Consider the following 18,773-nt stretch of genomic DNA (forward strand, 5'->3'; position numbering starts at 1 on the left):
TAGTAGTAGCATCTACCGACTCTATAATAGTAAGTGTACACATTGGGGTGGAGGGGGGAGAAGAGGACATCACACTGTAAATAATTTACCTCAGTGTTGTGTTTTTTGCTTTTTGAATGAGAACCCCCACCCCCACCCCGTCCCCACCGATCGCGTGTGTGCATTGCGTTCTGGCGCATGCGCAGATGCATGCTTTGGCACGTGTTCAGCATAGTAATATATTAATAAATAGTGATACATTGTTAATTTAACTACTTTACATTTTAACCTTATGGCAGTACCCCTTGGGTACCATAGTACCCCGGCTCTCGCATAATGTCCGTGATGCAGTATTTTTAGTCCATTGTGCACAGCTCTATGAGCTGTGCACAATGGACTAAAAAGCTCTATGAGCTGTGCACAATGCACTATTCAAAGTTGAATTTTTCGATAACGGATTTTTTGTGCTAATGTATGGCGTTTCGACATCGCGGAGTAGCACTGATTTCGGATTGATTGGTACCACAGTCGCGGAGTTAAGTACATCCCTGGAAAAAATAGTGTACCAGAAATAAAATATTTTATTGCCTCAGCCATTTTCTATTATTTGGATAAGGATAATTTCACAGATGGGAAAAAGAAATCGCGATTTGTCGGTCGGAGGCTTATTGCGTCATACGTTTGTAGTTTGTTGAAACATAAAGCCAGCAGTTTGTGAATTAAATGTGTCACAAGGGTGTGTACACAGACAGACAGACAAACAGATAGAAAAAAAAATACTTATATAGGTAAGATTACATAAACAACATAATTATGTTAATAGTCCACTGGGACTATTTGGTTATTTAATTATGACAGTTTAATCAAACTGCTAATTTTCTTTGTTTGAAAATAATATTAATATAATTTAACCTCCAGATTTGTTCATAGCCGACAGCACATTTAGCTGGCAATTGTTAATGAGTCACGCATAGGTAAATAATTCCTTTTAAGTTATATCAAACTACGAATTTAATCAGCAAAAACTAAAATTATTCCCGTGATTTAACCATCAGTTTTTTGTTGTTCACGATCAAAAGGCAAATTTTGTGGTAGGCTGAACTATTTCATGGCATGTGAACTTGGCTGCAAAATCACGAACAGCCAGGGGGCAAACAAGAATCCGTTACATCCAATTTGAGGAGCACTTTTCTGATGAAGACCCACCGCCCCCCCCCGGGGAGCGATGTATAAAGGTAGGACGCAGAATGTTTTGATATCATCAACGGCGACTGTTCCACACAAACGGGGGCTGTCTGACGCTGTCCAAACTCACTGACTCACACCTGTGCTCGCACACAGCTCATGCGAAATACATTCACAGCCTCGGCCAGAGCACATACGCCTCGCCATTGCCGAACACAATTTACACTGCTTACATCGCGGGGGTGGGGGGGGGGCAATCATGTCATGCAAACAGATGGTGAAGAAGAAAAGTGACTTCGACATTTCCTTAACAAATATTCTTGTGTTTATATATATAAAATAAGCACGCTCTAACATCAGATTTTCTAAAGTGACCAACCGTCTTGGCAGGCTGTTCGGTAAGGGATATATCTCCTCTTGGAAATGGATAAATCTCCTCTCTGTAAGCATGGTCTCATTTGTACATATTAGAGAGCACTTAAACACATATGAATTACAAACCTGCAGCTATAAATTGTGGTTGCATGGTGAATAATGCATGCGGTCTTCAATTGGGACAATAATAGTGCATGCATCCACACTCCCGAATATTTTTTTCCCAATTAAAAAAACAACACACAAAGGACCGATGTGGAATCTAAATAAAAGGCAGTAAATATCAGTGGGACCTCTTACAAGCACGCATAAATGACATGTACCATGACAGTTTACATACATTTGGCTAATTCTCCTGATACAGGGAATCTTAGGAATTTTTTTAAAACAATTAGCCAAGTAATTGGAACTAATATGCATGTTCCCCAAGTCAGCCTTGCCGAGTGAAAAAAAAAATGCGTGAAAGTGAATATTATTCAAGAAAGGGACTTTGGATAGCTCTCACATGGTTAATTGCTGACACTGTGGGACTCAGTTTGTAAATGTTGTGGCTTGGCTCTCCAACACACCGGTGTGCTGTACTAGTGACGAATTGGCATGTTCTGTTTACGTGACAACCCTTACTAGTTGGCTGTGTCGGGTAGTGGCGGATTTTAACGATATTTATATACTTACGCGATCTAACCCAAAAACCTCTATTATGGATGATATTGGTCGCGAAAGCCTACGTGTTAAACTGTGGGACTATTTACAAAAAACACTCTGGTCGCAAGATTTCATGTCCCTTGAGGATGCTGCAAATGGTGCAGCACTCCTCCTGCGCATGTGTTTGCGGGAATCCCGTGTGGCTTTCCGATTTGTTTTCGGTTTTTTTTACGAGCATTGGTTTTTGCAAGACTGTTCTGACGTTTCGCTCCACGTGTTGGGAGATGACTCTCCGAAGAAGCTCCCGGCGCATGGAGCGACATGTCAAGACACGGCATGGAACAATGCACGGTACGATTCTAAAGTCCAGCAATCATTTTGTCAAAATAAGCACCTGTAAGAAATGAATAACAATTTGGCCAAGAAATACACTGCTCTGTGAACAGCAAAGGTCACATTTAAAGATGTCATACATTAGTATATATAAAAATAAGCATAATAAAGAGGGGAACTTTGTTCTTATGCATTTGTACGAGTTAGGGGCCCACACAAGATGTATTTTGTTAAATAAGACGCAATGTTCTATAATCTGTGCCTTCCAACTCAACATAAAAGGTATAGATGGCTGATGTAGCCTCACGTGAATGTGGGGAATTTCCTATCTTTATTGTTAAAAGCATCTATTCTACAGTTTTTCAATGACAACAAGAATCAAGAATATAACAAAAGACATGAAGGAAGGAAAACTACCAAAAACATGTCGTACAGGGCACATTTTACTTTCAGTGATTTCGATGGCCCCAATTTGCACGTAAACGTTCATTTTCCTATTTCCCAATTTTAAGTTATGTTTTTCAAAGCTGTATGTAGGTATGTTGAACTTATTTCGCACCGCACCTAGCTGTACTGTCGTGAGGCATAATATAAGAGAGGTATTACGACACAAATGGGTTTGTACCCATCGTCATCAATTGCAACACCCGGAACAATGTACAGCACTTTGCTCCTAGCATTGTACACAAGGAGGAGAGCAGCCAATACACCTGCGAGTATTACAAGTTATATTCTTTGGTTCTTTCGGTAAAGTCACGTAGATATAATAATAATAAAGGCATCCACTTTACGACCGTGCTTGTGGAAGAGGTACGTGTATGACACGTTTGTCATCTGGTCGCACGGCCGACCGGCTCTGAACCAATTCCTCAACCACATCAATTCCATACACCCAGCCATAAAATTCACCATGGAGGTAGAAAAGGATAGCAAGCTACCTCTCTTGGATGTTCTAATCAAAAAGAGACCAGATGGCTCAATGAGCCATTCTGTCTACAGGAAAGCAACCCATAATGATGCCTACCTAAAACCTGACTTCCACCACCATCCATCCCAGAAGAATTCCCTCATCAAAACTCTATACCATAGAGCTCAATGTATCTCCGACCATGAACACCTAACCAGTGAACTCAAACACGTACAGCAAACTCTCAAGGCGAATGGATACTCTGACTACACAATCCGCAAAGCCATCAACCCAACCGTGAGGAGGGAGCCATCTGAGGATCCAATCAAAACCATCACCTTGCGAAACATAGCAGGGGTAACAAAAAAGATTGCCAAAATCATGAACAAACACAAGATCCAGGTCCGATTCAACACAGTACATAACATTTGTGATCTGATCCCATCTGTAAAGGACAAGATCCCTGACATGCAATATCCCGGTGTCTACAAACTCAGCTGTATCTGCGGCAGCAGTTATATTGGGGTAACTAAGCAACATGTCTCAGACCGTGTTCGTGAACATAAGGCAGATTTGAAACACGGATTATGCGGCCGATGCTGATCATTGTTTTAATGCGGCTGGCTCACACGAAATTGATTTCTCTAAGACGAAGGTACTTTGCAAACCCACTGGCTATCAGCAAAAATTCGTTCATGAAGCCATCGATATATACAGACATAGACACAATTTCAACCGAGAAGATGGGTACAATCTCAGCAATCACTGTAAGTACGTTATCAACCAGTTCAAGTCATAACTGGCTGTAATGTTTCCATTTTAGACCTGGCAGCCCTTTAATTGGTGGAAGCCCACCACCAGGACCATCGCTGCCCACTACTACCATCACCACGAGCAGCAACCCTTTATTGGTGGAGGCCCACCACCTGTACCATCATTACCCACTACTACCATCACCTCTAGCAGCAACCTCCACCGTCAACAGTGTGAGTGCATAAAGCGAGGTACAATGATTACCTGGCAGCCCTTTAATTGGTGGAAACCCACCACCAGCACCGTCGTTGCCCACTACTACCACCACTTACATTAATATTAGCTGCCCCGCCCCATGCTGTTGACACTTGGGCTACGCCCATTTTAAACCTTTATATACGGTTTGCCTTTAGAGGCTAACCCCCTTTTTCTGATGACGACCGCTTGTGTTGTGATCGAAACGTTGTGCTTTTAATTTTAATTTTATTTGTATATATATTTTATTATTTTTGTATTCACTTTATTATTATATTTCTATCTACGTGACTTTACCGAAAGAACCAAAGAATATGAATTCCTGCAGTCACGAAAGTTTTAAGTCAAAATCTATTACAACTTAATTTGAGAAGTGCTTTTAATCATCACAGGTGGCCCAAGAAACAAGTGATCTGGTTCGGGATTTGAAAATTGCTCACAGAGTGGCTTTTACATGTAATTGCCCTTCCTCGGTGCTTTTCTTTTCATTTGCTATTCGTGCATACTTATTATAATGCAATTAATATTCAACCAAATAAAATATTAATGATCACAAATAAGGTGTGAGTGCATGGATGGGAAACTACGAATCACCGTCCTATGGTAATAGGTTTTTACCCTTTTAACTGGTACAAAATCTGACACCTTTATACAAGGCATCATGTTTGCAATAACCTCAACACAAGAAGTCAAAATGCAAACAAAAAGAAACAACTCTGATGATGATAATGATATGCACTGTCCTTGAAGTTGATTGGTCCACACCCGAGACAGCTTTCTTTAGAGCCTAGTCTCCATTGGTGTTGGACCAGATGACGCCAAAAGGCGTACAACTCAAAGATAGCGCACTATCAGAGTATTGAGAGCTCGGGGTAAGCATTTACACTATGAGACTTCCTTTACCAGTGGCAAAATATAGTAATAGGTTTTTACCCTATTAACTGGTACAAAATCTGACACCTTTATACAAGGCATCATGTTTGCAATAACCTCAACACAAGAAGTCAAAATGCAAACAAAAAGAAACAACTCTGATGATGATAATGATATTGTGTTGAGGTTATTGCAAACATGATGCCTTGTATAAAGGTGTCAGATTTTGTACCAGTTAAAAGGGTAAAAACCTATTACTATATTTTGCCACTGGTAAAGGAGGTCTCATAGTGTAAACACTGTCCTATGATCTTCTTGGTTCTTTCGGTAAAGTCACGTAGAAGGGAAGTAATAAAATAATAAAAATAAAACATAATAAAACAATTCGCACGACGTTTCGGCCACAACGCAAGCAGCCATCCTCAGGCGAAGAATGAAACACCCCAAGCTTGGAGCGTATATTTAAGCTGGGTTAGAGGGGGGGGAGGTGGGAAGAAGAGCGCCTAAACAAAATAATTTGCATATCAAGAGGAATTCAGCATATGGAAAATGCGTAGGAGGTGGGCGGGGGGGGTTCCAAATCAATACTATGCCCGTGCATTATGCAGGATTAGCAGCATCAAAGGGGGGGGGGGAAGGGGGGGAGCATTAACAAAGGAAAGGAATGTTAATAGTATGTAGCTGTAGTTACTAAACAACCACGTAAAAAACTACAGTATAAACTGCATGACAAACTAAAGTATAAACTACATAGCATCATCAGTAAACTTACTATACTCTACAATAAGCTGAGTTACTAACAGTAAGTAATACATGAAAAATTCTACGTTGTAAAAAATTATATAATATGCTTCCATCTAAACTTTATTCTCTTACATCACACGCGTCTATACCGTACTATATACTTCCATAGGCAAAACCAACATTAAATTACATACTGTATTGCTATAAACCACCCTATACCTTATACATTTTTAATATAACACTATGTATTATTCTACCCACCCTAATGTGTATCAAAATGGTTTATTACGTCCTTCCAGTGATTGCTAAGCCAGAATCCATCTTCTCGGTTAAAATTGTCTCTGTGTTTGTAAATGTGGATCGCCTCATGTACGAATCTCTCATGATAGCCAGATGGCTTGCAGAGAACCTCTGTCTTGGAGAAGTCAATGTCATGTGAGCCCACTGAGTTGTAACAGTGATCTGCCACGGCTGAGGTGTTTGTCCTACAGTGTTTCAGGTCAGCTTTATGTTCACGGATGCGGTCCGAGACATGTCGTTTGGTTTCCCCAATGTAACTGCTACCACAGAGGCAACTTAGTTTGTAGACACCAGGGTACTGTATGTCTGGAACCACATCTTTTACAGACGGTACCAGATCACGGATTTTATGTACTGTGTTGAATCGGACCTGGATCTTGTGTTTAATCAGGATTTTGGAGATCTTTTTTGTGACCCCAGCAATGTAGGGTAAGGTGATGGTCTTGAAAGGCTCCTCAACAGGATCCTTCTTGGTGGTTGGAGTGATGGCTTTGCGGATTGTGTAGTCGGAGTAACCATTAGCCTTAAGAGCTTGGCGTACGTGTTTGAGTTCACTGGAAATGTGTTCATGGTCGGAGATGCATTGGGCTCTATGATATAGAGTCTTGATGAGGGAATTCTTCTGGGATGGATGGTGGTGGGAATCCGGTTTTAGATAAGCATCCGTGTGGGTGGCTTTCCTGTAGACAGAGTGGCTCATTGAACCATCAGGTCTCCTTTTGATTAGGACATCCAAAAAGGGTAGCTTGCCATCATTTTCGACTTCCATGGTGAATCTGATGGCTGGGTGTATGGAATTGATATGGTCGAGAAATTGGTCTAGAGCAGGCCGGCCATGTGGCCAGATGACAAAAGTGTCGTCTACGTACCTCTTTCATAAGGTCGGGCGTAGAGTGGCAGTCTGGATGGCGTCCGTCTCAAATTTCTCCATGAAGATGTTGGCTACAACCGGAGATAAGGGGGAGCCCATTGGGGTGCCCTCAATTTGCTTGTAGAAGGTTCCATTCCAGGTGAAGTATGTATTGGTTAAGCAGTGTCTCACCAGGGGGGGTACCCCAGCATTCAGTCCTTGATGAACCAAGTCTTCAATGATTGCGATGGTGTCAGGCACAGGCACCTTGGTGAACAAGGAAACCACATCAAAACTGACAAGCAGGTCGTCTGGGGACAGGGCAATCCCCTTGATTGTTGATACCAGGTCAGTAGAGTTTAGTACTGCAGAGGTGGTTTTTCCAGTGAAAGGCCGTAGGATTTCGGACAAAAAACGAGCCAGTTTGTAAGTCGGGGAGTTGATAGTAGAGACAATGGGACGAAGAGGTGTATCTTCTTTATGTATCTTTGGCAAGCCGTACAATCTTGGTGGCCTGGCTGCAGAAGGTTTCAACGAGAACTGTTTGGTCTGATCAATTAATGCGGTTGAAGCAGAAATGATGTTGTTGGTTTTGGAGACGAGGCTGTTGGTGGGGTCTCTTTTTATTTTTGTATAGCTGCCATCGGTGAGTAGTTCTTGAATTTTGTTGTTGTATTCTATTTTGTCCATGATGACAGTGGCATTGCCTTTGTCGGCTGAGAGGATGACAATGTCATCCCTCTTTTTTAATTGAGCTAATTCAAAACGCTCATCTTTGCTGATGTTGCTAGCTGGCATCTTAGCGTTTTTGAATGGAACCTTCTACAAGCAAATTGAGGGCACCCCAATGGGCTCCCCCTTATCTCCGGTTGTAGCCAACATCTTCATGGAGAAATTTGAGACGGACGCCATCCAGACTGCCACTCTACGCCCGACCTTATGGAAGAGGTACGTAGACGACACTTTTGTCATCTGGCCACATGGCCGGCCTGCTCTAGACCAATTTCTCGACCATATCAATTCCATACACCCAGCCATCAGATTCACCATGGAAGTCGAAAATGATGGCAAGCTACCCTTTTTGGATGTCCTAATCAAAAGGAGACCTGATGGTTCAATGAGCCACTCTGTCTACAGGAAAGCCACCCACACGGATGCTTATCTAAAACCGGATTCCCACCACCATCCATCCCAGAAGAATTCCCTCATCAAGACTCTATATCATAGAGCCCAATGCATCTCCGACCATGAACACATTTCCAGTGAACTCAAACACGTACGCCAAGCTCTTAAGGCTAATGGTTACTCCGACTACACAATCCGCAAAACCATCACTCCAACCACCAAGAAGGATCCTGTTGAGGAGCCTTTCAAGACCATCACCTTACCCTACATTGCTGGGGTCACAAAAAAGATCTCCAAAATCCTGATTAAACACAAGATCCAGGTCCGATTCAACACAGTACATAAAATCCGTGATCTGGTACCGTCTGTAAAAGATGTGGTTCCAGACATACAGTACCCTGGTGTCTACAAACTAAGTTGCCTCTGTGGTAGCAGTTACATTGGGGAAACCAAACGACATGTCTCGGACCGCATCCGTGAACATAAAGCTGACCTGAAACACTGTAGGACAAACACCTCAGCCGTGGCAGATCACTGTTACAACTCAGTGGGCTCACATGACATTGACTTCTCCAAGACAGAGGTTCTCTGCAAGCCATCTGGCTATCATGAGAGATTCGTACATGAGGCGATCCACATTTACAAACACAGAGACAATTTTAACCGAGAAGATGGATTCTGGCTTAGCAATCACTGGAAGGACGTAATAAACCATTTTGATACACATTAGGGTGGGTAGAATAATACATAGTGTTATATTAAAAATGTATAAGGTATAGGGTGGTTTATAGCAATACAGTATGTAATTTAATGTTGGTTTTGCCTATGGAAGTATATAGTACGGTATAGACGCGTGTGATGTAAGAGAATAAAGTTTAGATGGAAGCATATTATATAATTTTTTACAACGTAGAATTTTTCATGTATTACTTACTGTTAGTAACTCAGCTTATTGTAGAGTATAGTAAGTTTACTGATGATGCTATGTAGTTTATACTTTAGTTTGTCATGCAGTTTATACTGTAGTTTTTTACGTGGTTGTTTAGTAACTACAGCTACATACTATTAACATTCCTTTCCTTTGTTAATGCTCCCCCCCTTCCCCCCCCCCCTTTGATGCTGCTAATCCTGCATAATGCACGGGCATAGTATTGATTTGGAACCCCCCCCGCCCACCTCCTACGCATTTTCCATATGCTGAATTCCTCTTGATATGCAAATTATTTTGTTTAGGCGCTCTTCTTCCCACCTCCCCCCCCTCTAACCCAGCTTAAATATACGCTCCAAGCTTGGGGTGTTTCATTCTTCGCCTGAGGATGGCTGCTTGCGTTGTGGCCGAAACGTCGTGAGAATTGTTTTATTATGTTTTATTTTTATTATTTTATTACTTCCCTTCTACGTGACTTTACCGAAAGAACCAAGAAGATGAATCCCTGCAGTCACTGTCCTATGGTTGAGCAAGTTAGAACATGAAGTTTGGCCAGGTATAAGCCCATTACAAGGGCCTATTTTATTGGTCATTACAGTGAGGGAAAAAAGTATTTGATCCCCTGCTTATTTTGTACGTTTGCCCACTGGCAAAGAAATGATCAGTCTATAATTTTAATGGTAGGTTTTCTTAACAGTGAGAGACAGAATAACAACAATAAAATCCAGAAACACGCATGTCAAAAATGTTATAAATTGATTGGCATTTTAATGAGGAAAATAAGCATTTGACCCCTCTGCAAAACATGACTTAGTACTTGGTGGCAAAACCCTTGTTGGCAATTACAGAGGTCAGACGTTTCTTGTAGTTGGCCACCAGGTTTGCACACATCTCAGGAGGGATTTTGTCCCAATCCTCTTTGAAGATCTTCTCCAAGTCATTAAGGTTTCGAGGCTGACGTTTGGCAACTCGAACCTTCAGCTCCCTCCACAGATTTTCTATGGGATTAAGGTCTGGAGACTTGCTAGGCCACTCCAGGACCTTAATGTGCTTCTTCTAGAGCCACTCCTTTGTTGCCTTGGCCGTGTGTTTTGGGTCATTGTCATGCTGGAATACCCATCCACGACCCATTTTCAATGCCCTGGCTGAGGGAAGGAGGTTCTCACCCAAGATTTGACGGTACATGGCCCCGTCCATCGTCCCTTTGATGCGGTGAAGTTGTCTTGTCCCCTTAGCAGAAAAACACCCCCAAAGCATAATGTTTCCACCTCCATGTTTGACGGTGGGGATGGTGTTCTTGGGGTCATAGGCAGCATTCCTCCTCCTCCAAACACGGCAAATTGAGTTGATGCCAAAGAGCTCCATTTTGGTCTCATCTGACCACAACACTTTCACCCAGTTGTCCTCTGAATCATTCATATGTTCATTGGCAAACTTCAGACGGGCATGTATATGTGCTTTCTTGAGCAGGGGGGCCTTGCGGGCGCTGCAGGATTTCAGTCCTTCACGGCTTAGTGTCTTACCAACTGTTTTCTTGGTGACTATGGTCCCACCTGCCTTGAGATCATTGACAAGATCCTCCTGTGTAGTTCTGGGCTGATTCCTCACCGTTCTCATGATCATTGCAACTCCACGAGGTGAGATCTTGCATGGCGCCCCAGGCCGAGGAAGACTGACAGTTCTTTTGTGTTTCTTCCATGTGCGAATAATCGCACCAACTGTTGTCACCTTCTCACCTAGCTGCTTGGCGATGGTCTTGTAGCCCATTCCAGCCTTGTGTAGGTCTACAATCTTGTCCCTGACATCCTTGGAGAGCTCTTTGGTCTTGGCCATGGTGGAGAGTTTGGAATCTGATTGATTGAATACTTCTTTGAACAGGTGTCTTTTATACAGGTAGCAAACTGAGATTAGGAGCACTCCATTTAAGAGTGTGCTCCCAATCTCAGCTCGTTACCTGTATAAAAGACACCTGGGAGCCAGAAATCTTTCTGATTGAGAGGGGGTCAAATACTTATTTCTCTCATTAAAATGCAAATCAATTTATAACATTTTTGACATGCGTTTTCTGGATTTTGTTGTTGTTATTCTGTCTCTCACTGTTCAAATAAACCTACTATAAAAATTATAGACTGATCATTTTTTTGTCAGTGGGCAAACGTACAAAATCAGCAGGGGATCAAATATTTTTTCCCTCACTGTATTGGTGAAATGTGCTAATGTATAGTCAGACCGATTCCAAAATTTGACAATCCACATATGGCCCAAGCGTACAGCAATTATGGAGTGGCCCAGGTTAGGGTGGGCATGAGAAGAAAAAGTTTCTACAAATGTGCTGAATCTTTCTGCCGGTGTATTACTGACAATTTGGATTGTATCCCTCTGAACTCTCCAGAAATCTCCAACATTTTGATACCAGAAAAATTGCCTGAAATGACATGCAGAGATTACATTTTATAAGAATGGGTGCTTGCACGCTCTCTTCACGTCTCCGTATCTGCGTATGTCCTGCTCCATGCGTGTGTGCACAGCTGTTACTCTAGTTTCATGAAGTCACACACCGCATACTATATACTGTTGAAAAACCACTGTATTTCAAAACACTCAAGAATAGTAAATGCAAGTACACAATTGCATATTCTTAGGTTTTTTCGGTAAAGTCACGTAGGTAAAACATCAAAATTAATAAAAAATTAAAATAAAATAAAAATAACGACGTTTCGGAGGCAACACAAGTCTCCGTCATCAGGTGGGACCGTCACAGCCAGATTAGCTGCATCAAGTGAGGCAATGATTCAAGATGTAATCCCTTAAAAGCAAGTTGAGGGGGGAGGAGAGGGGGGGGGGAGCTCATCAGAATGTGGTAGCCAATGAATGGAACGTATCGGGAGGGAGGGGGGGGCGGGGCTCAAAGACGACACGGAGTGCCACGTACAACGCATCGGGAGGGGGAGGGGGGCGGGGCCAAAAGGATGGACGACGGCGTGGACGCGGTTGTGCGCAAGCAACTACTGCTACACACGCCAACGCATTGGACAGAGAGGGGGAGGGGAGGCCTGATACACATGATAGAAAAGAACGAAAATGCCCATGTTTATACCAATGCTGGCTGAACAATGAAGAGAGTACTGTTAAACACTGGGGATGTTAACACTCGGTAAAGTAAAGTAAAATAGTGCCTGTCAGATAAGATGGTCCAAAAAGTGTAATTAAGTCTTTTTTGCGTGGTTGATAACATCTTTCCAATGATTACTAAGTTTGTACCCATCATCACGGTTGAAATTATGTATGTGTTTGTATATTTGTATGGCTTCGTGTACAAACCTTTGATGGTAGCCAGGAGGTTTGCAGAGAACCTTGGTCTCGGAAAAGACAATTTCATGAGAGCCCACCGAGTTGTAGCAATGATCGGCAACGGCCGAAGAATCAGTTCTGCCGTGTTTCAGATCTGACTTGTGCTCGCGGACACGATCAGAAACATGACGTTTCGTTTCTCCAATGTAGCAGTCACCACAAATGTAACTCAATTTGTAGACTCCAGGATACTGTAAGTCAGGAACGACATCCTTCACAGATGGAATCAGATCACGGATTTTATGCACTGTACTGAATCGGACTTGGATGTTATGTTTGTTTAGAATTTTGGAGATCTTTTTGGTCACGCCTGCTATGTATGGTAACGTGATAGTTTTGGTCGGAGTTTCATGTGGCTGTTTCTGTGTGGTGGGAGAGACAGCTTGGCGGATAGTACGGTCAGAGTATCCGTTCATCCTGAGGGCCCGATGTACATGTCTTAATTCACCGGTCAGGTGGTGTTGGTCAGAAATGCCATGGGCTCTGTGGTATAGCGTTTTGATGAGATAATTCTTTTGAGATGGGTGGTGGTGGGAATCCGGTTTCAAGTAGGAATCAGTGTGGGTGGCTTTCCTGTAGACAGAATGTCCCAAGGATCCGTCAGGCCTCCTCTCAAACAGAACTTAGTAATCATTAGAAAGATGTTATCAACCACGCAAAAAAGACTTAATTACACTTTTTTGGACCATCTTATCTGACAGGCACTATTTTACTTTACTTTACCGAGTGTTAACATCCCCAGTGTTTAACAGTACTCTCTTCATTGTTCAGCCAGCATTGGTATAAACATGGGCATTTTCGTTCTTTTCTATCATGTGTATCAGGCCTCCCCTCGCCCTCTCTGTCCAATGCGTTGGCGTGTGCAGCAGTAGTTGCTTGCGCACAACCGCGTCCAAGCCGTCGTCCATCCTTTTGGCCCCGCCCCCCTCCCCCTCCCGATGCGTTGTACGTGGCACTCCGTGCCGTCTTTGAGCCCCGCCCCCCCCTCCCTCCCGATACGTTCCATTCATTGGCTACCACATTCTGATGAGCTCCCCCCCCCTCTCCTCCCCCCTCAACTTGCTTTTAAGGGATCACATCTTGAATCATTGCCTCACTTGATGCAGCTAATCTGGCTGTGACGGTCCCACCTGATGACGGAGACTTGTGTTGCCTCCGTAACGTCGTGATTTTTATTTTATTTTAATTTTTTATTAATTTTGATGTTTTACCTACGTGACTTTACCGACAAAACCTAAGAATATGAATCATTGCAGTCACGAAAGCTTCAAATCTAGAATTACACAATTGCAGCTAAAAAGTGTATATTTTTCTAATTGTTCCAAAATGAGCAGACATCTTTTTACAAGATCATTTACCTTCAGTTTTTTTAACAGCTAATAGGCATATACACGTGCCTGAAACAAATCATGAGGCACTTGTTGCTGATGTTTTGTATCTTCAATGTAAGTCTTTAACTGTATCTGCTGTGAGTCAATCCTCGCAGTTCACTCAAAATATAAATCATCATTCAAGAGTCAAGGCGAGATTGTTCGCTATAATCCCTCGCCGAATTCTGCCCACGACACCGTGCATTACAGCCTCGAAGAAGCAGAAGCAATGTGCGGCAGTGGGCACACATCACATGCACTCAGCTTGAGCTGCAAACTAAACTAAAACTCTTATTTATTTCATCAGGTAACGCGAACTGAGCTAAAAAGATTTTTTTCAGAAGCGACCTGGCTACAAATGATAGCTCAACGAAGTGATTTATCATGTGCAAATTTACAACAGCCAAATACTCTAAACGCGCGTTGATTCTAAATGTGGAGGGAAAAACCGGAGGACACGGAAAAAAGTCCACGCAGCCATGGAGAGAGAGAGACGTGCAAACTCCAAATATACAGCAGGCGTCAGGGTCAGGATCGAACCCACGACCTCCTGTATACCAGGTGAAGTAATTAATTAACATCTCGTCAAACTGGTAGAGAGGCCTCTTACTGCTAACGAGTCCCTTATACGCCATGAGCAGACCAAACACGACGTTGATGTCATCATTAATTTCACGTAAGATGGTTCAGCACTATCAGTAAGTATACTCCAGTCCATTGCCAGTATTACAGTACAGTGATCCCTCGTTTATCGCGGTTAATGGGGACCGGAACCCCTTGCGATAGGTGAAAATCCGCGAAGTAGGATTGGCCCCCTAGGAATTTCCGTATATGTGTGTGTGGGTACCAGAATGTTTAAAATATGTATATTTATACTTTATATATATATTTTACTTAAGTCTATTTAATTATAAAACCTTAATATTATACATTCACTCTCTCTCTCTCTCATACGATACGTATTATGGTGTTTTACACTCACCAATGACAGTAGTATCTTGAGACTTGACTCCAGTAATGACGACGACGACGATGACAATGACGATGACAATGACGACGATGACAGACCTGTGCAGTTCGATGAATGTGATGATGAATGATGATGATGATGGTGTTACTGCACAGGTATAATGAGGCCTTTAAATCAGTTCGAAAAATCCGCGATGCACTGAGGCCGCGAAACTTGAACCGCGAAGTGGCGAGGGATTACTGTATATCCAATTGCGCTATGAAGTGATTGTTAAAATTATGCAAATTATTTCTTAAAGTGAGACAAATGTAATGGAGCATAGGAATACATTTTATTTCAGGTTGTAAAACTATTAACAGGTCATACCGCCTTATCCGGAGTGCTACTCTAGATGAGAAACACAATTTCCCAAAACACATCTTCTATTCAAGCGTATTCACAATTGCATCAAATTTTTGATAATAACAATAATTTGCACTCACAAAGTGCCTTTTACAAAAAAGTTTCAAGGCACATGAGCTTTAAAATACCGTCATATACAGTGACGGAAAAAAGTATTTGATCCCCTGCTGATTTTGTACGTTGTCCCACTGACAAAGAAGTGATCAGTCTATAATTTTAATGGTAAGTTTATTTGAACAGTGAGAGACAGAATAACAACAAAATCTAGAAAAACGCATGTCAAAAATGTTATAAATTGATTTGCATTTTAATGAGGGAAATAAGTATTTGACCCCTCTGCAAAACATGCCTTAGTACTCGGTGGCAAAATGCTTGTTGGCAATCACAGAGGTCAGACGTTTCTTGTAGTTGGTCACCAGGTTTGCACACATCTCAGGAGGGATTTTGTCCCACTCCTCTGCAGATCTTCTCCAAGTCATTAAGGTTTCGAAGCTGACGTTTGGCAACTCGAACCTTCAGCTCCTCCACAGATTTTCTATGGGATTAAGGTCTGGAGACTAGCTAGGCCACTCCAGGACCTTAATGTGCTTCTTCTTGAGCCACTCCTTTGTTGCCTTGGCCGTGTGTTTTGGGTCATTGTCATGCTGGAATACCCATCCACGACCCATTTTCAATGCCCTGGCTGAGGGAAGGAGGTTCTCACCCAAGATTTGACAGTACATGGCCCCGTCCATCGTCCCTTTGATGCGGTGAAGTTGTCCTGTCCCCTTAGCAGAAAAACACCCCCAAAGCATAATGTTTCCACCTCCATGTTTGACGGTGGGGATGGTGTTCTTGGGGTAATATGCAGCATTCCTCCTCCTCCTCCTCCTCCAAACACGGCGAGTTGAGTTGATGCCAAAGAGCTCAATTTTGGTCTCATCTGAACACAACACTTTCACCCAGTTGTCCTCTGAATCATTCAGATGTTCATTGGCAAACTTCAGACGGGCATGTATATGAACTTTCTTGAGCAGGGGGACCTTGCGGGCGCTGCAGGATTTTAGTCCTTCACGGCGTATTGTGTTACCAACAGTTTTCTTGGTGACTATGGTCCCAGCTGCCTTGAGAATATGTACAAGATCCTCCCGTGTAGTTCTGGGCTGATTCCTCACTGTTCTCATGATCATTGCAACTCCACGAGGTGAGATCTTGCATGGAGCCCCAGGCCGAGGGAGATTGACAGTTCTTTTGTGTTTCTTCCATTTGCGAATAATCGCACCAACTGTTGTCACCTTCTCACCAAGCTGCTTGGCGATAGTCTTGTAGCCCATTCCAGCCTTGTGTAGGTCTACAATCTTGTCCCTGACATCCTTGGAGAGCTCTTTGGTCTTGGCCACGGTGGAGAGTTTGGAATATGATTGATTGATTGCTTATGTGAACAAGTGTCTTTTATACAGGTAACAAGCTGAGATTAGGAGCATCCCCTTTAAGAGTGTGCTCCTAATCTCAGCTTGTTACCTGTATAAAAGACACCTGGGAGCCAGAAATCTTTCTGATTAAGAGGGGGTCAAATACTTATTTCCCTCATTAAAATGCTAATCAATTTATAACATTTTTGACATGCGTTTTTCTGGATTTTTTTTGTTCTTATTCTGTCTCTCACTGTTCAAATAAACATACCATTAAAATTATAGACTGATCATTTCTTTGTCAGTGGGCAAACGTACAAAATCAGCAGGGGATCAAATACTTTTTTCCCTCACTGTATAGAGATAATGACAGAAACAGTGTGATCAGTTTTATCCTGCATTTTCTTTTATCTATTTAGAATCGAGAAGAGTCAATTAGTACAGCCTTGGTAATGTGTTCATTCCATGCTTACAACTCCTCTTAATTGCGAAAAATATAATTAATTAAATTTATTTTTAAACTTGGCTACACTCTTCTACAGCTCAAGGTATTGAGAAAACGTCAATTGGGCTCGCATCCCTGAGCGTTGTTTGTCCATTTGAATCGAGATTTTAAAAAATCTAAAACATTTCAACAGACCAAATGTAGAAGAATAAAAACAACCTCTGCAATTTTCTTCTTGCACCCTGGTGACGTGCCCAGTTTGGCACAGGCAGATTTTGAACAGTGCGTGAGTTATAGACAAACAAGAAGCTCCCGTTTTACCTCCAGCCACATCGCTCTGAGCACAAGCGGTCTTAAGCAACTTGAGAAGCTAAGGACGGCTACTCCTGCATACTCCCTGGTCGGCAGGCCTCAGAGCGTTGAGGGTATTTGAATCCTCGATGTAGTGAATGGAAGTGTGCGTGGGAAAACTCTACAGCATCAAATGTGATTTTCCCCCAAACACGCTTTTGTTTGGGAAACAATGTGGAAGGTACATTGTGAATTTAAACTCAGTCATTAATTCAAATGTGTATTATGCCTCCCAAATCCAGCACCTCGTGCCATTTTAGTGCTTGAATGTTGTTTTCCTGGAATGTGTTTGCTGCTCAGCATCTGCAATCTTATGATTTATTCGCTGCTGTAACTTCCTTTTGTTTAACCAAGGACCTCTGCGGGTCATTCTTACAAAAAAGTAGTTTAAGGCTAAATGTTTATAACCCGGCAAAAAACTAATAAAATCAGTGGATCAATCAAACCAATCGTGTCGTTTACCTGTGGTTTGCTCTCGCTGTCCTGCTGGCTTTCTCCGTCGGGGTAGGGGATCTCAATCAGTGAGTTCATTTCATCTCTGCGCAGGTTTCTCGAGAAGAAGTACCCGTCAGGCCAAGTCACCTCCACGCGGAGGCCCACGTCCTTCTCTGTGTGAAAAAAACAGACAACACCCACTTTGGATGTAGCTAATTTTTACATGTTTACGGGGAAGGTTTTCAACAAGAGGTTTTTTTGCGTCAGGTCACGTAAGTATACATGTGTTGTTAAACCCGCCACCACCCGATACAGCCAATTAGGAAGGTTTGTCACGTAAAAACACATGCCAATAAGTTCCTAGTTCAGCACTCCGGTGTGTTGGAGAGTTTTATGCGAATGGTTTTATGAAAAGGTCCAATTAAATGTAGTAAATAATAATTTAGTAAATAATAATTCACGGTCCGTTTGTCATCTACTGCTAGATGAGGGCCTACCCATACCATGTCACATTGAGGGTTGTTTGACCATAATTTGCCACACGGGTCAGTGCGGGTTTGTGAAGAGAGGGCCCAGGACTGGCTCAGATCTAATTCACCACAAGGTTTATAGTGGAGTGCTCTAAACACTATGCCATTGCTCGAACATTTGGAGATATACCTAAATAAAATGAGCACTGTCACACATAGCACTTAAAAGCATGTATTTGAGGTGCTTTGCTTTAGTCTGTATATTTTTATTTTACGTGATATGTTTATATCATTGTTACAAAAACGCTCTAACAATCATTATAAGGCAGCAATGCT

General features: G+C 42.4%; 1 protein-coding gene across 1 annotated transcript in view; it reads right to left on the reverse strand.

Annotated features, from left to right (window-relative positions):
• CRTAC1 (cartilage acidic protein 1) overlaps nucleotides 1-18,773 on the reverse strand; it is a 634,231-nt gene that overhangs the window by 85,938 nt on the left and 529,520 nt on the right. The window contains exon 12 of the mRNA XM_078593311.1: nucleotides 17,995-18,140. Within this exon, the coding sequence (XP_078449437.1) occupies nucleotides 17,995-18,140 (146 nt within the window). The remainder of the gene's footprint in view (nucleotides 1-17,994; nucleotides 18,141-18,773) is intronic.

Source organism: Lampetra planeri, chromosome 4, assembly GCF_965212315.1.
Source record: "Lampetra planeri chromosome 4, kcLamPlan1.2.h2, whole genome shotgun sequence".
In the NCBI taxonomy this organism is placed as follows: Eukaryota; Metazoa; Chordata; class Hyperoartia; order Petromyzontiformes; family Petromyzontidae; genus Lampetra; species Lampetra planeri.